Source organism: Schistocerca cancellata, chromosome 4 (assembly GCF_023864275.1).
Source record: "Schistocerca cancellata isolate TAMUIC-IGC-003103 chromosome 4, iqSchCanc2.1, whole genome shotgun sequence".
Lineage (NCBI taxonomy): Eukaryota > Metazoa > Arthropoda > Insecta > Orthoptera > Acrididae > Schistocerca > Schistocerca cancellata.
Window position 1 is genome coordinate 158,557,092 of NC_064629.1, and position 24,707 is coordinate 158,581,798.

Below are 24,707 nucleotides of genomic sequence, written 5' to 3' on the forward strand. Positions count from 1 at the left end.
CGAGAGTGGAACTTCAGCGTAATGTGCACAGCGGCTTGCACACCTCGCAACACGGCCGTTTGGTCCACCCACAACCTGCTGCTCTCTCTCTCTCTGTCTCTCTCTCTTCTTCCTCGCGTGTCTTCCGGACGGCGGTCCAGCAACCTGTCGGTCTTGGGCGTAAACACCAGCACGTGAGCACGAGCGCTGGCTTTCTCCTCCTCTCCAGCATACGCTCCGTTCGCTCTCAACAGGCAATATCATGTTTCGCACTTGCGTACTAATTTAGGGGACCACACCGTGGTTCAGGTCGAAAAAAATCGATTTTCGTTTTTCATCATATTTCGATAGTTTAAGGTTGCATTTAAGTACTCTGAAAAAGATTTTGCTGTTTTTTTTTCCGAGCATTAAAGAGCATTTTCCTACCACGTGTGTTAATGTGCCACGCCCACTTTTCTGTCACTCACTTCAATGCATATATTTTAGATCTTTATATCCCCTACATTGCACGTTAGGGATTTTTTAACGGTCGGTATTCTTTTGTTTCTCCTGTTTTTAAGCAACACGCTTTCAAACACGCAGTTAGTTTTGTTCAAGTGTGATAGCGAGTAGTTGTTATACTTACGTTTGCAGTGCTTGTTTACAAATGTACTCACCTCTTTCACAGCTATTTATATAGAAGCTCCTGCAAGTTAAGCCTATACCTAACGTCCTTTGCTGATGATAACCCATGTCATGGATTGTGTCCATCAGGAGAAAATTCGTGGTGCAAATACAATAGGGCTCAGGCAGCTGGAGAATCTTATTCTCACCAGCATTCTCTTCCTGCTGCTGTTATTACAGGAATTAAACCTATTTTCTGAGACTTGGCTCATCCTGACCTTCTAAGGAAATGTCTGCATGAGCAGACACAGATCCCAAGTGAATGTTTCAACAGCATAATTTGGAACCACCTTCCTAAAACTGTATTTGTAGGCATGCATACAATGAAACTAGGAGTTCATGATGCTGTTATTACATTCAATTGTGGTAATATTGGAAAGTGTTGGGTACTGAAAAAGCTGGGAATTAATCCTGGTGAAAATAGATCACTGGGCTTCAACATTGCGATAAAATGAGAATAGCCGATGCAGAGAGGTCTGCACCTTATATGGCCAAGAAAGCAAGACAAACATCCAGGAAGGTGAAAAAGAAGATGAAAGACCCGCTAGAGGCCAAAGAAGGGCCATCATATGCAGCAGGACAATTTTAATTAACTGTAAGTAACAAATTTCATAAGTTTTTTCTTTAAAGTCAATTTCTCGTAAACTAAAATTTTCAGTACATATGCCCCATTATATCAGAAACTGTCATGGATAAATGAATGAAATTTACAGAGACTCTGCATAACATAAAAAGCCATCTCTGGTACTACATTCATTAATATTGCCCCATTAGAAAGTTCACAAAAATATTTTCTGCAGAAAAACTTAATACTTTTCGTAAATAAATTTAAAAAAGTATTTCTTAAAAACTATAAACTGGATAAAGTAGATTTTAGTACAGTTGACTCTATTAGCATCATGTAACATACAGTAAAACAAACAGTAAATCAAACAGTTTTTCAGAAATGGGTCAAATACTTGCCTAAATTAACATGGGTTAGATAGGCACGGTGTGGTCCCCTTAAAAGTTCTCCCCAAACAGCGGCCCACGTCCTATCATCCGCACGAGAAGGATCAGCGATCCCTTATGCCGACGAAACCGATCCTGGGAGTAATCGATACATACGTTTCAACTCCCCCCCAAGATGAAGATTTGGGGGGGGGGGGGTTAGAGACATCTCCATCCAGCTTCACGGCATTATTCCTGGTCCATCCCCTCAGTGCTCCCCGACATGACTAAAATTAGCTCAGATCTTCCTGTGCATTTGCTGCATCTCAGTCAAGAAGCTTACTGCGGACGGAATCTTCACAGCCCTGCATCGACCCACAAAATGCGGAAGCATCTTCCCGGTGATCCTTCGAGCGGCATCATTCAGATACCAGATATTTCTTCTAAAACTACGTCACCCACTGCCACCGACGCCACATATTGTTCCCGGTTAGAATTCCGGGCTTCTCTCTGGTGTGCGAGGATAATAATTTTCCTCGCTGCTTCCCACTAGACCCTCAGATCCTCTGGCCCGACATGTTCCGGCAGTAAGTCATTAACTTACCCGGAGTTAACGGGGAATTAATCTCAAATGCAAACATTAACTTTGCTGGGGTTGTCCAGTGTGCTTCGTGGCAAGCGGTGTTGAGCGCCGAGCTAAGCCAGTTGAAAGAGCAATCCCGCCTTTTTTGGGACCTTGTAATGATAGATTATTAAAGCGGACTTAAAGATTCTATTTAAGCGTTCTGCAAAGGAGGGTTTGGGGCAATAAGACGTAGTTGTTAAATGCCTGATACCATTGATAAACCAGAACCTCTGAAACTCCCGTGAAACGAACACAGGTGCGTTGTCGCTATCATACTGGGTGACCAAAACTCGCAAAGGTAGTGGACAAATGGTGAATACTCAAGCCAATTTTGGCCCCTTTGCTAGAATAAGCCACAAGAATATTATAAAGGCTTCCACGACTTCACAAACTAAACGATACCCGCCTTTCATAGGCCGAAACTTCCTATTGGAATGCAAGAAACCCTTTTGGTCTTACTATCCCGTTTCCCTTGCTTGCATTCCTGGCAGCTACGCCCAGTTTCTGTAATTGCACGTTAGGTGTTCTCTAATTTTCATTTTGGTTTCGTGGAGCCCCAAGTGCCCGCTGCATAATGATTGATGGAAGTAACTAAAGTGGCTGGTACCAGACTCCTGGGGAGGCAGATTTTTAACTTCCCATCATATCTAGTTCTAGAACATAACACGCCCATTTCTAAAGAATCACAGGACATTCCTCTTCTAACTCCCTTTGGATACCCCTTAACTCTTCATCCGTTCTCTGCTCCTCCTCAAGTGACAATACAAGGACGTAATCTCAGCTAGGTTGGTGCCAACTACTTGGGATTCCGGCACCTCTGCACCACCCACAGATGTCGATGCTTCTTGGCTGCGTTCCAACGTTTCCTCCCATCCCTGACTAAAGCCGTCCGCACACGGACCGTGCTGTCGAACGTTAACGTTGAGCGTGCCAAGTTCAACGTGCTGCTGAACGCTCAGGAGCGATGCGACTTGTGCTTACGGTACGTGGACCCCAACGTGGTATACGCGATCGCAACGCACTCCAGCTGTGGTGTCACCGCCAGACACCACACTTGCTAGGTGGTAGCCTTTAAATCGGCCGCGGTTCGTTAGTATACGTCGGACCCGCGTGTCGCCACTATCAGTGATTGCAGACCGAGCGCCGCCACACGGCAGGTCTAGAGAGACTTCCTAGCACTCGCCCCAGTTGTACTACCGACTTTGCTAGCGATGATTCACTGACAAAATACGCTCTCATTTGCCAAGACGATAGTTAGCATAGCCTTCAGCTACGTCATTTGCTACGACCTAGCAAGGTGCCATTACTAGTTACTATTGATATTATGAATAATGTACCATCAAGAGCGACGTTCACCATTAATGGATTAAAGTTAAGTATTCCACAAGCTAGCCCGCATCTCGTGGTCGTGCGGTAGCGTTCTCGCTTCCCACGCCCGGGTTCCCGGGTTCGATTCCCGGCGGGGTCAGGGATTTTCTCTGCCTCGTGATGGCTGGGTGTTGTGTGCTGTCCTTAGGTTAGTTAGGTTTAAGTAGTTCTAAGTTCTAGGGGACTTATGACCACAGTAGTTGAGTCCCATAGTGCTCAGAGCCATTCCACAAGCTACGTCCGCTTTTCTAAAGTCTAATTTCTTTGTCCTGTTCCAGACCTCACGCCAGCCTGCGTGAGCTAAAACGCGTGCCTTTTGGCTTCCTGTAGTACCTGGTGTTGGCTCTCCTGCCAACCCACAACATTGGCGACGAGGCAACACCGCGTTCGTAACTATACTGCACTGATTTACTTGTGTAATGGCTTCGCCACCATCTCCAGATGTATTGTCCGAATTTTATCGCTTACAGAATCAGCAGACGCAGGCCTTACTGGATGCCCTTGGACAGCTCATCCAGGGTCAATGTGCAATGTAAAACGATGCGGCAGCCGCCGCTCCACCGCTAACGCATCCACAACACGCAGTTGCACCAACTTTTCATCCTTTTGATGCTGCACTGGAAAGCTGAACGGAGTGGTCACGCCAATTTGAATTCCATCTCGCCGCCTACAGAATTCAAGGTAACGAGCGGCAACCTTTTTTATTATCCTCCGTAAGGGTGCACACATACCGTGTGATAGTCAAATTATTTCCCCGACGCGACATAGCTACTCTGTCCTACGACGAAATTTTGTCTGCATTAGATGCATATTTCAAAGAATCAGTCAACGTAGCTGCCAAACGGTATACCTTCTTTCGTACAAAACGTACGGCCGGTCAGACTAATTGGGAGTGGGTTGCAACCTTGCAAGACCTTACTAGGGATTGTGCTTTTGAGTGTCAATGTGGACTCCCTTATTCAGATACTATAGTGCGTGATGCAATTGCACAGAACGTTTCTGATGTTCGTATACGGGAACAGATTTTGAAAGTAGTCAGTCCCTCCCTTCAACAAGTGATGGACATATTGGATTGGCAGGACACATTTGACTTTGCTCAGGAATCATTTGAAACTTCCCCACCCGTGTGTCAGGTTAACCGGCCCACCGGGCGAGCTGCACGGAACAGTAAACAGTCCTCGCGCCCGACCGCGCCACTGCCGCCAGGCTCTCAGCCACGTGTACCGCGCCGGCAAGCAAATGCAGTGCTAAAATAATGCCCGCAGTGTGCTACTAGACATTCGATTGAGAATTGCCCGTCACGCCAAGCTATTTGCTTTTACTGTAATAAAAAAGGACATGTTCAAAGTGTTTGCCAGAAAAAGCTCAGATTGGAAACTCAAAATCATTCCAGGCCCTTTGCTTCGCACCGGAATCGGAATCGAACCAAGGATACTCAGGCTCACAACACTTCGCCCATGGAAATTCATATAGTTCATTCCACTCCGCCCAGTGCCACTCTCTCTAACAGTGACTGTGTTCGTTCCAAAAATAGTGTGCGTCGACATCGCCGGAACTCCCGTCAAGTCGCAAGTGATTTTGTACCAGTGTCAGTCCACGTTGCACGAGACAGTCGCTCTTGTCGTCAGCAGGACAATAAACTTTTTGTGGACTTGGACATTAACGGCAAAGTGATACCATTCCAGCTCGATACCGGGGCTGCAGTTTCACTGATCAATCAAGACACTTACAAACTGCTGGGCACACCTCCGTTGCATGCCGCAACTGTTAAGTTAACTAGCTATTCGGCTCACCAGATCCCTGTGTTAGGACAGTGCAGCCTTCTTGCAACATACGAGGGTCAAACAAAACTTGTGTCATTTTACGTCCTTCGTTCTTCATCTGCAGTGAACTTGTTTGGTTTCGATTTATTTCAGTTGTTTAACTTGTCTATAGTAAATCAGGTCCTATCAGTGAACCAGACTGTGTCTTCAGACAGCGTTTCTCGTCTCTGTGAAGAATTTGCAGACTTTTTGCACCGGGCCTTGGTTGCGCTAAGAACTATAAACCACATTTGGAACTGAAAGTAAACGCGCAACCGAAATTTTTCAGAGCGCGCAATGTTCCCCACGCATTGCGTGATGAGGTCGCAAAAACATTACACGATTTGGAATCACAAGGTGTAATTGAACGTGTGCAGGCTTCTCTCTGGGCATCACCTTTAGTAATTTTGCCAAAACCTTCCGGAAAATTGAGACTTTGTGTGGACTTCAAGGCAACAGTGAATCCACAACTAGTGACTGCAACTTTTCCTTTACCCCGCCCAGAAGATCTTTTTGACAAACTGTGCCCGGGTAAATATTTTTCGAAGTTGGACCTAGCGGATGCGTACTTGCAAATACCGGTGGACGAAAAATCCCAGCGCGTTTTGGTGGTTAACACGCATCTTGGTTTGTATCGATTCAAACGACTGCCATTCGGGCGTACATCCGCCCCTGCATTGTTTCAGCAATATCTACAAACTGTTTGTGCGTCGGTCCCTACTGCAGCAAACTATCTGGACGATATTGTGATCTCCGGAAAGACGGAAGAAGAACATTTAGCCAATCTCAGAACATTATTTCAGGTCTTGCGACAAAATGGTCTTCGCTTGCGGAAGGACAAATGTGTCTTTTTTGCTCGTGACTTACCATGATTTCTTGTATGGTTGTCACTTTACCATCATCACAGACCACAAACCTTTGACATCGCTTTTTCATCCGTCCAAGCCTGTACCTCCACGTACAGCGCAGAAATTCATTCGCTGGTCTATTTACCTCTCGCAGTACCGCTACGATATCTTGTATCGGTCCACTGCTAAGCACGGAAAGCCGATGCGTTGTCCCGTTTGCCTGTTGCTGAGGATAGAGCATTCGATTCCTCCGAACTTGCTTGCATGTTCATTGATTCGGAAACCGATGACGTGGTCGAATCGTTTCCGACTGATTTTCGTCGTGTCGCTACAGCCACAGCTGCCGACCCTGTCCTTGCTACCGTTCTGCGTTTCGTTGCTACTCAATGGCCCTTGTCAAAGTCACGGTTCGGGGATCCGTTGGTTCGCCGATTTTTTGCTCACAAGGAGAGACTTTTTGTACGACGTGGTGTTTTGCTGTTGCGTTCTGATAATGATCAGTCCAGGGTCGTGGTCCCACGTTCGTTACAGTCCTCTGTCTTACAGCTTCTCCACCACGGACATTGGGGTATAGTGAGAACGAAACAACTTGCTCGTCATCACTGTACTTGGTTCGGAATCGATGCCGCGATTACGAATATGTGCTCTTCTTGCATGGTGTGTGCCGAACAACAATCAGCACCACCGCGGAAATTCTTTGCAGGGCCAAAAGCCACTTCCCCTTGGCAACGCTTACACATCGATTTTGCTGGTCCATTCTGGAATGCTCGATGGTTGGTTGTGGTAGATTCATTCAGTAATTTTCCTTTTGTTGTCCGGATGTCTTCCACGACGTCATCTGCCACCATCCAAGCGTTATCCGCTATCTTTTGCATTGAAGGTCTTCCACAGACTATTGTTTCCGACAATGGCCCACAATTCATGTCCGCAGAATTTCAGTCATTCTGCAAGGCTAATTCAAATCAACATCTGACGTCCGCGCCGTTTTCGCCACAGTCAAACGGTGCCGCTGAACGATTGGTCAGTACTTTCAAGTCACAGATGTTGAAGTTGAAAGAGTCGCATTATCGGGAGGACGCGTTATTGCTCTTTTTGTCCTCGTATCGCTCTCAGCCCCGAGATGGTCGCTCGCCGGCTGAGTTGCTCCATGGTCGCCCTCATAGAACCTTGATGTCTTTGCTACATCCGCCGCATCAGGTTCCTGTGCAGCGGCAGACACCTGCTTTTTCCCCAGGCGATGTTGTCTACTACCGCCACTATCGAGGTTCACGGCATTGGCTCGAAGGGCGCATTCTTCGCTGCCTCGGCCGCGCTATGTATCTGGTTTTGGGGGCCTCTGGTAAGGTGCGTCGGCATCTCAATCAGCTGCGCCTCTGTCGTCGCACGGGATCTGCCGCTCCCCGTCTGCTTTCAGCGACGGTGCCGTCCGGTCAGCGCCCTGGGGACCCATCTACTGGCTCGCCTCAGCCCCAGGTGTTACCGAAGCTGCCTTCCATTTTGCCCCATGGCGACGCAACGCCGCCGCCTGTTCTCCCGCCGGCGACGCCCGCAGTGGACGCGTCGCTGCAACCGCCGGGCGCCTCCCTGGGTCACGCGCCGCCGATCGCTTCCCGTGACCAGTTGTCCTCCGACATGGATCTCTTGCCCGCTCCGTACCATATGTCGTCTTCGCCCGTCGGGTGCCCCGGCCCGATGGAGGTCGACTCTTCGGCCCCTCCTGTCTCTCTGCGGGCGCATACATCGCATGTTGGCGTGCACCCTGGAGCAAGTTTTCAGGCGTTTCCTAGCTCCCCGCGGTCCGAATGGCAGGGTGCGGGTGGCACAGCCTCGCCTGTTGTTAGGCTCCCCACCTCGTCGCATACGTCGACATGGGGTCCTCCCCACGGCGGGCGGAAGCCTTATGTCACAACCGTACGCCGATTTGCGGGGGAGGAATGTGGTGTCACCGCCAGACACCACACTTGCTAGGTGGTAGCCTTTAAATCGGCCGCGGTTCGTTAGTATACGTTGGACCCGCGTGTCGCCACTATCAGTGATTGCAGACCGAGTGCCGCCACACGGCAGGTCTAGAGAGACTTCCTAGCACTCGCCCCAGTTGTACAACCGACTTTGCTAGCGATGGTTCACTGACAAAATACGCTCTCATTTGCCGAGACGATAGTTAGCATAGCCTTCAGCTACGTCATTTGCTACGACCTAGCAAGGTGCCATTACCAGTTACTATTGATATTATGAATAATGTACCGTCAAGAGCGACGTTCACCATTAATGGATTGAAGTTAAGTATTCCACAAGCTACGTCCGTTTTTCTAAAGTCTAATTTCCTTGTCCTGTTCCAGACCTCACGCCAGCCTGCGTGAGCTATAACGCGTGCCTTTCGGCTTCCTCTAGTACCCGGTGTTGGCTCTCCTGCCAACCCACAACACCAGCAACAGTTGAGGGATGTTTCTAGTTCGTAAATCACACTGTTTACTCAACGGGCGCGCGTAAAATTCCCACGTTAGCTCTATTAAAACGTACATTTCTTCCGTCGTCCACGAAAAGGAAAGTACCATGTCCAATCAATAAGGACACAGGCTTATAAAAGTTCCATTACAAACAGTGCGTTACAAATTTGGAATACTTCTCCGCGTAAGATAAACATTATTTCATAATTCCCACATTTTAGTAAAACCCCAAGGTCAGTCTTACTTGATCACTGTTCCTACCCAGTAGCACTACCCAGTAGCAGAATCTTTGCAACATGTGAATTACGAATCGTTAAAGAAGAAGGAGCAAAATATCTTTATAAAAGTAGCGCAAGCTGTCTTTTATATTAAGCCAATCCAACAGTCACCCCTCAAACAAAGGTGTAATTGTATTAAATAACATCGAATATTATAGTCTATACTTATATTAAACTAATAATAAAGTATCAGAACCTAATAAAAACGCAAATGTTAGGAAAAAACAATTGGTTGTGTGAGGACGCGAACCACCGCCCCAACAAAAAAACTCTTTGTAAGACAGTGACGCTATTCATTACGCTAAAGCAACATTACGTCTTATGTCTCTAATCATAGTATCTTACCACTTGCTAAAAACCTTAATCGTAGGTACGTTACTAACTGAAACTTAATTATAACAAATTGTACCAAGAACAATGCGTTTTGGGTGGATCTTCGTGTGTCGCTGCCTTCAAATAGCCTACTCTCATTATACGCAAGTTACAATAATTCTTTTGCCACGAATATACTATTTCTCATTGTTTTATTGTAACGAATCACACAGTTAACAACGGGTTTTGCAGTGATTTTCAATTTGCTGGAGCTCGGAACGGCATATATACATATAGGCTTGAAGTGAATGGCAATATACGGCTGAACACCCGGTTCAGAGCATGAGCCACTTGATTCTGCGGCGCCTTTATATGTATGACATCGAACTGGAAGGCTGAAATACACGTTATCCAGCAAGCTATCCCGTCTGCTTTGCATGGCCGGGCCAAGACCCAACTTATGGCCTGATTATCTGTTTCTGTTTAAACCTCCTGTGTTCCAGATAAAATCTGAATCACTCTAGAGCAAATAGCACAGTCAGAGCTATGAGTACGTATACAGAATAATGAACCTTGGGTCCAGACGGTGCTCTTAAAGTGTAGGCCAAGGGTTAGCACTCGCCTTCCTTTTCTTGGAGTAACAGAGCCGCAAAGCCTGAATTAAAGGCGTTCATCTGAACCACGAAAGATTCTAAAGATGGTCTTGTAAGCCATAAGCCGGTTAACACAATGAAAGTAATACTGTAGAACAAAAGCAAACTATTGCTTTTCATTTATCACGAAAGGTGGATTAAAATATAGATCGCTAGAACCAGGGCGTTACAAAGTGCACGATCAAGGGAATCGAAAATGTCTTGTTGGGAATCACCCTACCTACATTTCTCCTTTCCCTGCTGTAGCTGGTTAAGTGGAGCCACTAGCTGCACAAAGTTGGCCACAAACTTTCTAAAAAATTCACTGTTCCCATACCACGTGCTGTCACTTTTATTTCAGGTTTCAGGAAATTTATAAATGGCGCGGTTCCTCGAATGATCAATGCTGATCCCTCTTGCTGACAACCGCGAGGGGTAGCCGCGCGGTCTGGGGCGCCTTGTCACGGTCCGCGCGGCTCCCCTCTAGTCAGAGGTTCGAGTCCTCCCTCGGGCATGGGTGTGTGTGTTGTCCTTAGCGTCAGTTAGTTAAAGTTAGATTAAGTAGTGCGTAAGCCCAGGGACCGATGACCTCAGCAGTTTGGTCCCATAAGACCTTACCACAAATTTCCAATTTTCTTGCTGCCACAGGAACGATATTTCACTCTGAGTGAGTGTCACCTTGGTCGGTTTGACTGTCAAGCTTGCCTTTCTCAGGCATTTAAGCCCCTTCCTCTGGTGTTCCTCAAAACTGGCACTCCAAACGATCATTTCATCGAGAAAATGGTGCATACACTTGAATTTCAGGTCTCCTAACATTGAGTCCAAATGTTTTTTTGTAGCCGGTGGAGCATAAACTGAATGCTATAAATCATATTTTGCGTGTAACTTTCATTTTACTTTTATGTGATACCATTCACCGATTTTTTTAGAAGCATCTTATGTCCTCGTCTGACTGAGTAATAAACAGCTACTGCCTGATTTCAATGTAATTATTTTTCTCACTTCCGTTAAAGCATGATGATACTGTCCACTTATAACATTCGGCCCCTCAGCTAATGATTTGAAACCAGTTAAAAGAGCAGAATAATAGTTATTCAGTAATTTTCAGGTTTCGTGTTGTCTGTCTGCTATACAAATCCCACAGGGAAACGCAACTGATACGGCAACGGTGGTGTTACGTGACGTTTCCACCAAGAAACTTTATGCTGTTGAAGTAACGCAGCAACTACTATTTCTGGGTTCGTATTCGCTGGAAGCGGAATTTGAATCCCCTTGCGACCATCCAGGTGCATCTTTCCATCGTTTTCGTAAATCATATCAAGCTACTGATTCGGTAAGGTCAATGCCTTCCCCACCATTATACGTATGAAATGACCTCAATATCGACGGTACATTAAAATAGTTACCTTTTTCCTGCGACCTGCAGAAGATGTGGACATTGGTTCTTTATTTCTCTCCAAGCGCCACCAACGTTGGGACTTTCTCCGGTTGTCCAAGTAGGGATAATAAGGTGGCAGCCACCGGTTACACACGTGCAGAAAGTTTTCTCCTGGTCACTTGACGAAGAAAATCCTCCACAGCTGTTCAGGAAGTTTTCTCCTTGTGGCTTGGCCTCTTTACATAGTAGAATTAATTCTGCCTATTACTTACCTCGCAGTTCGCGTTATAACTAACTTAAAGCAGTTATTCGCCTAAACCAATGCATCAGGTGAATTAGGGACGAAATATTGCCAGAAATATTTCCATTGTTATAGTAAACGCACTGTCGCGTTACAATGATCACGCATTTTTAGCTAGAGAGAGGGCGCAGTGGTAAGACACGAGAAGACGGCAGTTCATATCCACGTCTGGTCCTCCACATTTAGGTTTTCCGTGCTTTCCCTGCATCGTTCATTGTAAGTGTTAAGAAGGTTCCTTTGAAAATGACACACAACCGGTTCCTTCTCGATCCTTCAGCAATACGAATTTGCTCTCCGTCTCTAATGACCTTGCTATCGAAGGGACGTTAAACCCTGGTCTTCATTCTTTTTACGGACATACGCAGTAACTAGAGTTGGGTTCTACATAAACTAGGGTCTGGTAGTTTTGGTACAGTACATAAATGATGTACTAAATGGTAGGACTGCCGGCAGTATTGGTAGCATTGTTGTTACAGAAAGGAAGACAAATGAGTGTGAGAGAGAGAAACTGAGAGTCAACGGTTTCTCTTTGCTTTTTCTTTCTATGTTTACTTGTTTTGTATATAATTAGAATCATAGTTCGTTCAGTGTTAGTCCATTGTGTATTTTATATCCTTGCAAAATATAAATTCATTTTATAAGTAATAAAAATTAGTTGATAGCGTAACTTCTTCGCTTTTATGTAACCAAAACAATTACTTCTGATGCAAATGCAGTTTACATGTTCAAACATAAAAATCTACATCATTATTGTTGTTATTTTGTACTCAGTAGAACCTTCTTCATCGTGATCAAACGCAAGAGTGTCCTGGTATTATTAATAAGTGTGAAAGTTGTTTATGAATAACGGAGATACGTTTTATATAATCTCTATCAAGTAATGATGCGATGTTATGTTTTTGTTTTGTGTCTCTTCTTTTTAATTTTTTTAGGAATTTGCGTTTGTGGCATTATATGAAAAATCTCTATTGCTTTTTTTATTTTTACTACAACATCCCTCTGTTTGACGTTAAAAATTATCGAATGAAAACTGAATTAGACATTAACAGTTTTAATTTTGCTATAAATACCGTTTATTTTCAAGTAACAGACGGGAGGATAACTGTAGAACAAAATGTTCTTTATGTTACGTGGCCCTTCAGTTTGCAGACGGTTCACTGGTTCCGCTTTGTAGCGGAATCTAATAAAACGCTGATCGCATATGCACCCATAAGTATCGAAAAGAGGTAACGCCCGACAGGTATCCAACACACCTATCATACAGGTAATGCGGTACGATCTTACCTGACCAAGGCTGCTAGGAAAATGACCGTAATCTACGCTTAATGATTATAGTCTACAGTAGCCTACTGTAGTTTACAGTTCTAATAGTAATGCATTCCAGCATAGCTTGTTTCATAGAAGTACCGATATAGATTCTTAATGTTACACTTCTCTGTCGATCTATTTTTTCCTAGCAGAGATTACTGGATTTTACCGACCGATCGCAATCCTTCTATTCCCATCTGGAAAGTGCAATGTTGTTAACGCAAGACAGGTATACACCTAAAATGAAATATACTTTTCAAGAAATTAGATGCGCATTCAAGATTGTGAGCCAGAGGTTCTTTTGTGTTCTCCTACTTTCAAAATGATTCAAATAATCTATTTATATTTATTTAGTGTTTGATGTTCACAAGTACAAGAGGTAGTTGTCGACGTCGTGGTGGCGTGTGTGGGGAATCCAGGCAGCGGTTCCTACCGCACCATAAATCCTGGCAGCGTGCTTGACCCGGGCCAACGCATATGTACGAGGGGCATTCAATAAGCAATGCAACACATTTTTTCTCGGCCGAATTCGTTTGTAGAACTGCCTTATTTGTTGTGTGACATCATGGAATATCCCCGCTTCTGCTCCTATAGTTACTTGAAGTTCCGATTGGTGACAGTGCTATATGTAGCCTTCAAAATTGCATGTGTAACGGATGTGCGTTCCAAACAGAGATGTCATTGAATTTCTTTTGGCTTAAAACCAGAGCATCGCACATATTCATAGGCGCTTGCAGAATGTCTATGGAGACCCGACAGAGAACAAAAGCAAGGTGAGTCGTTCGGTGAGGTATCTGTCATCATCGCAACAAGGTCGCGCAAAACTGTTTGATCTCTCTCGTGCCAACCAGCCTCACACAGCTGTGACCCTTGCAATGTTAGAACGTGCGAACATTCTCATTCAAGTTGATCGATGGATCGCAACCAAGCACCTCACTGCTCCACTGGACGTCTCTGTCTCATCTACCAGTTGGAGTACCCAGAGGTGTGTGTCCGCTTGGTTCATCGCCGGCTAACACAGAAACATACAGAAGCTCGCCCCACAGGGTCACATCTCCAGCAGAGCTGTTGCACAGTCGGAAAATGAGGACCCTTCTTACTCTCAGAGTACCTCGTCAGTGGAGCAACACCGTCACCAGAGGATTCGACAACAGAAAACGGCATTTTGAGATTGACTTCTTAAGTAATAGAATCCAGTACGTTGTCCTCGATGGTGAGTGTTCATCGGAGGTGAGGGTATCATCTGGAGTGCCCCAGGGAAGTGTGGTAGGTCCACTGTTGTTTTCTATCTACATAAATGATCTTTTGGATAGGGTGGATAGCAATGTGCTGCTGTTTGCTGATGATGCTGTGGTGTACGGGAAGGTGTCGTCGTTGAGTGACTGTAGGAGGATACAAGATGACAGAATTTGTAATTGGTGTAAAGAATGGCAGCTAACTCTAAATATAGATAAATGTAAATTAATGCAAATGAATAGGAAAATGAATCCTGTAACGTTTGAATACTACATTAGTAGTGTAGTGCTTGACTCAGTCACGTCGATTAAATATTTGGGCGTAACATTGCAGAGCGATATGAAGTGGGACAAGCATGTAATGGCAGCTGTGGGGAAGGCGGATAGTCGCCTTCGGTTGATTGGTAGAATTTTGAGAAGATGCGGTTCATCTGCAAAGGAGACCGCTTATAAAACACTAATACGACCTATTCTTGAGTCCTGCTCGAGTGACTGGGATCCCTATCAGGTCGGATTGAGGGAGGACATAGAAGCAATTCAGAGGCGGGCTCCTAGATTTTTTACTGGTAGGTTTGATCATCACGCGAGTGTTACGGAAATGCTTCAGGAACTCGGGTGGGAGTCTCTAGAGCAGAGGAGGCGTTCTTTTCGTGAATCGCTACTGAGGAAATTTAGAGAACCAGCATTTGAGGCCGACTGCAGTACAATTTTACTGCCGCCAACTTACATTTCGCAGAAAGACCACAAAGACAAGATAAGAGAGATTAGGGCTCGTACAGAGGCATATAGGCAGTCATTTTTCCCTCGTTCTGTTTGGGAGTAGAACAGGGAGAGATGCTAGTTGTGGTACGAGGTACCCTCCGCCACGCACTGTATGGTGGATTGCGGAGTATGTATGTAGATGTAGATGTAGATGTCTCATATTCAAAAGTACAGTGTGGCGAAAAAGGAATGTTGTCCGAGAACGAAGGTTTGTCCTCTTGTCAACGCCATGTACGTAGCATTGACAGCAGATGGAGACACATGACGGAATCATGTCCACGAGCTCCAACCATTTCTCTCTTCAGGGTATTATAACCCTGTTTCAGTTCCAGGTGACGACAATGTGTCTACCCTCGAAGAGGAAGGGGGAGCATCAGCACCATAGCAGCCTACCAACGCCGATCCGCTGCCACCACTAGAGCCGATGGACACACAGCCCAGCAGAGACGGTATGTATTGGGATGGAGGTGGACTTCGCCCGTCACAGCACAGTAGCAACCTCCTTCCCTTGCGGTAGGGGGAAGGGTGGATTTTGTAACTTACGTAGCCACCCCTAGCATGTAGTCCACTCCTTTATTATAGTGGTTTGTTGGTGTGTCTACTTCGAGGTGATGCCAATAGTGGCAAGGACTTCAGCGGTTGTCGCCAAATGTTGGCAGCGGTGACCACATTATTTCTCCACGCCGCGTTATATGCACCAATTGCGCCTAACAGTGGCGTCGCCCTGTTTGTAGAGCCAACTAATGGGGCACACATTATCGCCTGCAGCACCAGCCAATCACACGGATTTAGGATAGGAATCCGCGCGGCTTTGTAGCTAGCAACCCAGTGAGGCAGCTATAATTCACTGGTAGAGTTCATCGGGAGTTCAGCAGAGTACATCAATGGCAGAGCAAAGGGTTCATCATTCCTCGACATCCAGCAGTTATCGTCTTCAGCCAGGATTCTACCTGCTCTTAGTCAGATGGCATCGGGTACGCGGCCTAGAGCTCGCGATAGCAGCAGTCGGAAGTGAAATGGTGACAGCCTGGCTGAGAACTACCACAGCCTCAGCAGTGACATGGTAACTGGCTTCAACTCGGAACGGATGTTTACTTCTGGAAGTCACTGTTCTTTATGGAACTTAGATCTTAGCCTGGACAGATTCATTTGCGTTAATCCGAACTGGATATATGTTTGTGTTAATGCTGCAATAAACAATTGTTTTTGTACTTGCAGTAATTATTTGTGTGTAGCGGTGTTGCAGATGACATACAACAATTTGAATACCCAAGGCAGTAGTACACATCATACCAATGATATATTTGATATATGCTACCTTCGTGATATTGAAATTTTAATGGCTTTCTGTGATCTGCGGACTTGACAGTACCTGCGTGGCCCCTTGTGTCACCATGACCTGCCGCGCGGGATTAGCCGAGCGGTCTTAGGCCCTGCAGTCATGGGCTGTGCGTCTGGTCCCGGCGGAGGTTCGAGTCCTCCCTCGGGCATGGGTGTGTGTGTTTCTCCTTAAGATAATTTAGGTTAAGTAGTGTGTAAGTTTAAGGACTAATAATCTTAGCAGTTAAATCCCGTAAGATTTCACACACATTTGAACATCACCATGACCTCAGTCCTACTAAATTCGTCTTGAGCCCCATAGAGACACATATGCGCGTCTACAAACCAACTACGACCAATTTCCGTAGGTTATGCGCGGCGATTGAGCGCTCACAGACCAGCATGGCTTCGCAAAAGTTTCGGTGTTTCACGGAGTCCACCCCACGTATCTTAGCGCTGACATTAGGGTGAAAAGTACTTCATGCTACTAGGTAGGTGTCTCTGATTGCTCAAGAGTGTTTTGTGCAGCACACCAACTGCTCATATACATACTCCATTAAGGGCGCAGTTAAAGAATTTTATCGCAGTATCAACCGTTTGTCTCTGTGATCAGTCAGGAAAATCGACACCGAGCCTGAGTACAGCCTGCCAATATCTAGACGACGTCCGGCAGTCTATCATATACAACACGCCCTCGATCGGAAGCTCAAGACGTACTTAAAATTTTCGGTGGAAACATGAACCAGCGTGTGCAAAGTAAGAGATTGGGTCAGTGGCCCGGATATACAGAGCGTATCAAAAGAATCATCCGATTTTTAAAAAAATCGTAAGTAGTATGTTAGTTGAGTTACATGCGTGAACAACGTACTGTTGGAAAGAGCAAACTCTCGAGTTTTACATGGATCCCGCTAGATAGTAGCAGTGTGCTCCCACTTCATTTCTAGCAAAAATGGTGTTGGGACAACAGAAAGCGTTTTGTGTTCTACGTTTTGCGCAGAGCGAGTCAGTAATAGCTGTTCAGCGTGACTTTCGTACTAGGTATGGTGTGCATCCTCCTTCAGCACAGAGCATTATACGTTGGCATGAACAATTGCGAGAAGCAGGGTGTTTGTGTAAAGGCAAATCGCCGGGCCGTCCCAGAGTGTCTGGCAGACGTCGAACGCATCCGCCATAGTTTCACAAGTAGTTCGCAGAAATCCGTTCGCCGTGCAGCCCGACAGCTAAACATGCCCCCGATGTCCGTCTGGCGTTTCTTGCGTCGACGTTTACACATAAAACCATACAAAATTCAGCTACTGTAAGCTATTCGTGAAGGTGACAAAAAACAACTTGTAGAGTTGTGTAATTTCGTTCTTGGCACGATGGAGAATGACAGTTTTCTTCCACGTTTAGTGTTTAGTGACGAGGCACAATTCCATTTAAATGGAAAGGTTAACAGTCATAAAGTGAGGATATGTGGTGCGGAACAGTCACATGAAGTTGTACAACATGAGAGGGACTCTTCACAATTTAATGTGTTTTGTGCAGTTTCACGGGAAAAGGTGTATGGTCCATTTTCCTTTGCTGAGAGCACTGTTATGCTTGAGAACTTTCTTTTCCCACAGTTGAAGACTGATTCGAACGACTTCATTTACCAACAGGATGGGGTATCGCCTCATGTCACCTGGAAGTGCGGGAATTTTTTAATCAAAGGATTACTGAACGATGTATTGGTCGCACTGGACCAAATGATTCAGCCTTACATTACTGGCCCCCAAGGTCACTGGACCTGACTGTATGTGATTACTTCTTGTGGGGGTTTATAAAAGACTCTGCTTATGTTCCTCCATTACCAACAACAATGAATGAACTGAGGCACCGCGTAACAGCAGCTGTGGAAGCTGTAATTAAAGACATGCTCGCTGCAGTGTGGGAACGATTTGAATTCCGCATTCACATATGCCGGGCAACTCAAGGGGGCATATTGGACACCTATGGAAATGTATGAAAAAAACTTTTTGAGTTTCCCGTTCATCAAAAAACAAAATGCATTGTATATGTTTATAGTTTCAGAAATAGAGACGTACCAAATCGGATGAATCTTTTTGATATAGTTCATCCTCTTCCTTTTGATACGGAAGTACACTCCTGGAAATTGAAATAAGAACACCGTGAATTCATTGTCCCAGGAAGGGGAAACTTTATTGACACATTCCTGGGGTCAGATACATCACATGATCACACCGACAGAACCACAGGCATATAGACACAGGCAACAGAGCATGCACAATGTCGGCACTAGTACAGTGTATATCCACCTTTCGCAGCAATGCAGGCTGCTATTCTCCCATGGAGACGATCGTAGAGATGCTGGATGTAGTCCTGTGGAACGGCTTGCTATGCCATTTCCACCTGGCGCCTCAGTTGGACCAGCGTTCGTGCTGGACGTGCAGACCGCGTGAGACGACGCTTCATACAGTCCCAAACATGCTCAATGGGGGACAGATCCGGAGATCTTGCTGGCCAGGGTAGTTGACTTACACCTTCTAGAGCACGTTGGGTGGCACGGGATACATGCGGACGTGCATTGTCCTGTTGGAACAGCAAGTTCCCTTGCCGGTCTAGGAATGGTAGAACGATGGGTTCGATGACGGTTTGGATGTACCGTGCACTATTCAGTGTCCCCTCGACGATCACCAGTGGTGTACGGCCAGTGTAGGAGATCGCTCCCCACACCATGATGCCGGGTGTTGGCCCTGTGTGCCTCGGTCGTATGCAGTCCTGATTGTGGCGCTCACCTGCACGGCGCCAAACACGCATACGACCATCATTGGCACCAAGGCAGAAGCGACTCTCATCGCTGAAGACGACACGTCTCCATTCGTCCCTCCATTCGCGCCTGTCGCGACACCACTGGAGGCGGGCTGCACGATGTTGGGGCGTGAGCGGAAGACGGCCTAACGGTGTGCGGGACCGTAGCCCAGCTTCATGGAGACGGTTGCGAATGGTCCTCGCCGATACCCCAGGAGCAACAGTGTCCCTAATTTGCTGGGAAGTGGCGGTGCGGTCCCCTACGGCACTGCGTAGGATCCTACGGTCTTGGCGTGCATCCGTGTGTCGCTGCGGTCCGGTCCCAGGTCGACGGGCACGTGCACCTTCCGCCGACCACTGGCGACAACATCGATGTACTGTGGAGACCTCACGCCCCACGTGCTGAGCAATTCGGCGGTACGTCCACCCGGCCTCCCGCATGCCCACTATACGCCCTCGCTCAAAGTCCGTCAACTGCACATACGGTTCACGTCCACGCTGTCGCGGCGTGCTACCAGTTTTAAAGACTGCGATGGAGCTCCGTATGCCACGGCAAACTGGCTGACACTGACGGCGGCGGTGCACAAATGCTGCGCAGCTAGCGCCATTCGACGGCCAACACCGCGGTACCTGGTGTGTCCGCTGTGCCGTGCGTGTGATCATTGCTTGTACAGCCCTCTCGCAGTGTCCGGAGCAAGTATGGTGGGTCTGACACACCGGTGTCAATGTGTTCTTTTTTCCATTTCCAGGAGTGTAGATAATTTGTGGAATATTGAAACACGCTAATCTACATGCATAGCACCTCTAGATTTAGAGAAACATTTTGACAGTTTTCAGCAGAATACGGTTTTGACGTCTGAAGGGAGCAGGAATAAAATGCGAGGAGAGGAAAGTTACCTACAACTTATACAGTAACCAACATGCAGTCGAAGAACATTAAAGGGAAGCAGTTGTTGAGAAATTAGTGAGGTAGGTTGTAGTCTATCCACTATGTTACTGTAAGTGCAGAATGAGGAAGCTGTGAAGGAAACCTGGGGGAGATTTGGAAAGGGAATTAAAGTTCAGGGAAATGAAAGAAAATCTTTGAGGTCAATGACTTTGTAATTTGTTAGAGACAGCAAAGAACATGCAAGAGCAGTTGAATGGAATCGGTAGTCTCTGGAAAATACACTATAAGATGAATATCAAACACAGGTGTAATAGAATCAGACAATGCTAAGAGAATTAGATTAGGAAATAAGGCACTAAAGGAATATTTGATGATGCCCGAAATAGAAGATGTAAAATGCAGACTGGCAATTGCAAGAAAAGCGTTCCTAAGAAACAGAATTTTGTACACACTGAATACTAATCTAAGTGATTAGAAATCTTAACTGGAATTCTTTGTCTCGTGTGTGGCCTTGTATAGAAGTGAAACGAGGATGATTAACAGTTGTACCAAGAAGGAAAAAAATGGTTCAAATGGCTCTGAGCACTATGGGACTCAACTGCTGTGGTCATAAGTCCCCTAGAACTTAGAACTACTTAAACCTAACTAACCTAAGGACATCACACACATCCATGCCCGAGGCAGGATTCGAACCTGCGAGCGTAGTAGTCGTGCGGTTCCATACTGTAGCGCCTTTAACCGCTCGGCCACTCCGGCCGGCCTGTACCAAGAAGAGGACAGAAGTTTTTGAACTGTGCTGTTGCAAAAGAATGAAGAAAATTTGATGACCAGGTCAAATAACTGTTAATTGGATACATCCCTAGAAGTCGAGGAGTCGTTATTGTGGTATAATACCTGTAGATGCAGACCAAGGCTTGGCGATGGTAAATAGGTTTGCAGAATTATGATGTTTGCATAGGATACACTAGCGTGGACAGCTGCATCAAATCACTCTTCCGACTGAAGGTCCTGACAACAACCATAAAACGTGTCATAGTGTATTTGTCAGATCAAAGTACTTTTGTGTAGTCCCATATTCAGGTTAATGCAATTAGTTAAACTTTCCAAATAAGAATAATTCATCCCTGAAGATGAATGATGTAAGATCCTCCTCAATCCCTTCATTCAACTCCACAGTGTTGAAGGCAAAAATTTCTTTTAATATAAGAATACGTGGAAGACAAAGGATATCTAACCTGATGTTTCAAAAATTGTACTCATATGCGTTCATCTACTGAAAGACGATATTTCTCTTTTGCAGTCCAGAACACCTATCTAGTTTTATTCTCAGCAGTTTGTTCCAGGCGATTTGCATGGTATTCTCCAATTACTGTTTTGCTCTTTTCAAGTAAATTAAGGAAAATCCCTTTAGCGTCTTATAACACACTGACCTTAACATTTCTGGCAGATGAAATGGACTCCGAGAGTTTTAATGCTGGGCTACACGATTGGCAGCCTGATCTGATTACGGTTTAGTTTTATAATATCAAATTGTACACCAACTCATGATTACGGGGTAGAAACTGCGCAAGTGATCGTAAGAAATCAGCGGCTCTCGCAGTTTAGATACTGTCCTTTGGTTATTGCCCGAAGTTGCGACTGCCATTAAGAGGTCGTTAACTGGAATGAGTACAGTCAAGGACGTGCGAAATGGCAGTGGGCCATCTTATCAGGTCTGTTTTTCTTCAGCTTGTCAAAACACGGTATCATACGAATTGAACTGCTTCATCGATATCAGACCACCGACAGTGATTTTATCCGTTACAGGAACAAACTCTAATATAGACGTAGCTTTAAACTGTGACTATCTGCTTCGTCGAATTACAAATGACAAATCGCTGCCGTTTAAATTTTGCGGAATAACAGCGATTTCATGTAATGTGGACGGAGTAATGTGGACGGGGATTTCAACGGTAATTCTCCAAATTACTGAAGCACAATCTGACGAAATGTTACTACGTAAATTTTTCAGTCATATCTTAACTTTGAGGCGATTTTTTTTTTTACCAGAAAAACTCTTTCTCGTGCCGCTCGAATTTTCATAACAGTGAGCATATTTCCTTTCGTGGCTTCCGCTTATACCCATCATCAATGAAAAAATATCTCGTTCTGCTGTTAGTGCGTCAAAATATTCGCTATTCGTCAGAGAGTAAATCAGCCGCCCCCGGTAGCTGAATCGTCAGCGCGACAGAATGTCAATCCTAAGGGCCCGGGTTCGACTTCAGGCGATTTTCTCCGCTCGGGGACTAGATGTTGTGTTGTCCTGATCATCGTCATTTCATTCCCATCCACGACAAAGTGGCGTCGAATCGACATAGGTCAAACGAATATCAATTGCGTTTTTTTAAATAGGAATCCCCATTTTTTATTATTATTCGTGTAGTACGTAAAGGAATATGAATGTTTTAGTTGGGCCGCCGCGCGGGATTAGCGGAGCGGTCTAAGGCGCTGCAGTCATGGACTGTGCGGCTGGTCCCGGCGGAGGTTCGAGTCCTCCCTCAGGAATGGGTGCGTGTGTTTGTCCTTAGGATAGTTTACGTTCAGTAGTGTGTAAGCATAGGGATTGATGACTTAGCAGCTAAGTCCCATAAGGTTTCACACACACTTGAACATATTTCTTGGTTGGACCACTTTTTTCGCTTTGTGATAGATGGCGCTGTAATAGTCACAAAGGTATAAGTACGTGGTATCACGTAACATTCCGCCAGTGCGGACGGTATTTGCTTCGTGAACCTTGTTAAAATGGACCGTTTACCAATTGCGGAAAAGGTCGATATCGTATTGATGTATGGATATTGTGATCAAAATGCCCAACGGGCGTGTGCTATGTATGCTGCTCGGTATCCTGGACGACATCATCCCAGTATTCGGACTGTTCGCCGGATAGTTACGTTATTTAAGGGAACAGGAAGTGTTCAGCCACATGTGAAACGTCAACCACGACCTGCAACAAATGAGGATGCCCAAGTAAGTGTTTTAGCTGCTGTCGCGGCTAATCCGCACATCAGTAGCAGACAAATTGTGCGAGAATCGGGAATCTCAAAAACGTCGTGTAAGTAGGCTGTTTAGGTTTTCTTATTGGTAACGTCACGTAGCTCTCTGTATGAAAATCACTGGCTGTGCTGTGTGCAGTCTGCCTTCCGTAGTTTGAATCTTTTATTTAGCTGGCAGTAGCGGCGCTCGCTGTTTTCCTGTAGCTTGAGTAACGAAGATTTTTGTGAGGTAAGTGATTTGTGAAAGGTATAGGTTAATGTTAGTCAGGGCCATTCTTTTGTAGGGATTTTTGAAAGTCAGATTGCGTTGCGCTAAAAATATTGTATGTCAGTTTAAGCACAGTCATGTATAAATTTTTCTAAGGGGACGTTTCATATGTCGACCCTACCAGGATACCTCACTGGAATCTTCTGATTTTTTTCTTGTAGTTTGTGTAATTAGTGTAGATTTTGTTTATTGCTAGCGCGTAATTGTAGAGAGAATCTCCTTTGTAGTTGCAGCCTTTCATTGTTGTAAAGTAAAACAGTTGTGGCATGCATGTAGATTTGCACCAAGTATTTCGCAGCTGCGCTTGCAATTAACGAGATATTATTTTCAGTGCTATGTTAATGTGTTCTCTTATTGTTGCTCTTCAAATTGTGTTTTTCTGTGTTATCGTGTGAAATATTGTGACAATAATGGCGTGTGAAAAACGTAATACTAGACTCCAAAGTAAACTGAGAAATGACAGTGAAGACGAAAGCAATGTTTTAGCGCCACCATGTAATGAATTGACTAATGTTCAAAGTAGTAATTTGGTAACTGTGCATAGGGAAATGGAGCGGGCGTCAAATAATGGTGTAGACAGTGAAACAGGTAGTGAACAGGGAAGCATTATCGATCGATCGGTCGGCAACAGATCGCCTCAGGAATCGGGAATGACAGAACACAATATTGCAACTACTGTAGACTCAGGTTTTGGGTTCTCACCGTTTTCTCAAATGAGTCGAGACACATTTTCCGCTAGTCAAAATGTGAATGTTGCCGGTGCAAATTCACTGCCGAAAAGCACTGAGGAACATGTTTCAGACACCAGTGCATTGTTATTACAATTAATGCAACAAATGGGACAAAAGCTTCAAAAGTTAGACACAATGGAACTAAATCTTCAAAAGTTAGACACAATGGAACAAAATCAGAGACAAACACAGCAACAGTTAGACACAATGGAACAAAATCAGAGACAAACACAGCAAAAGCTTCAAAAGTTAGACACAATGGAACAAAAGCTTCAAAAGTTAGACTCAGTGGAACATACGCTTGAACAAACACGTGAAGATTTAACTACTGAGTTACATAAAATCGAATCGAAATGGTAAGTACATTGACTTCTGCAGAACTTAGCTTTCGGAGGACAATAACTACGACACTTCCACAGAGATTATCTTACAGCAAGACGCACATTTAGCGCTACAGGACACGTATTTGAGTGATTAATTTTGTACTTAAATCATTTATTTTTAAAGATATTTGAAGTACAATGATACAAAGGTTTTCCGTAATACATTTCATTCCATTGTTCTAATCTGTAATACCTGAGGGTATAATTACATTAATCCTCAGGGGGGTGCACGCTTACTTTGTGTACCATGTGTTTGGCAAGCACAAGAAGCCGTAGCTACTATGGTATTTGCTTATACAACTTTACACATCGGTACCATATTTCTCTAACACAGAATTACACAGCTATCTGATCATTTAACTGAGAGAGACAAACATTTATTTTACTACATCAGTGCCAGATGTTTATGTAATTACACCATTGGGT

At 45.1% G+C, this 24,707-nt stretch overlaps 1 protein-coding gene across 1 annotated transcript in view; it reads right to left on the reverse strand.

The window, feature by feature from the left end:
- LOC126183441 (hyaluronidase-like) overlaps positions 1-21,344 on the reverse strand; it is a 268,965-nt gene extending 247,621 nt beyond the window's left edge. Inside the window, exon 1 of the mRNA XM_049925429.1 lies at positions 21,298-21,344. Coding sequence (XP_049781386.1) covers positions 21,298-21,305 — 8 coding nt within the window. The 5' untranslated portion in view covers positions 21,306-21,344. The remainder of the gene's footprint in view (positions 1-21,297) is intronic.
- Positions 21,345-24,707: the final 3,363 nt, after the last annotated feature.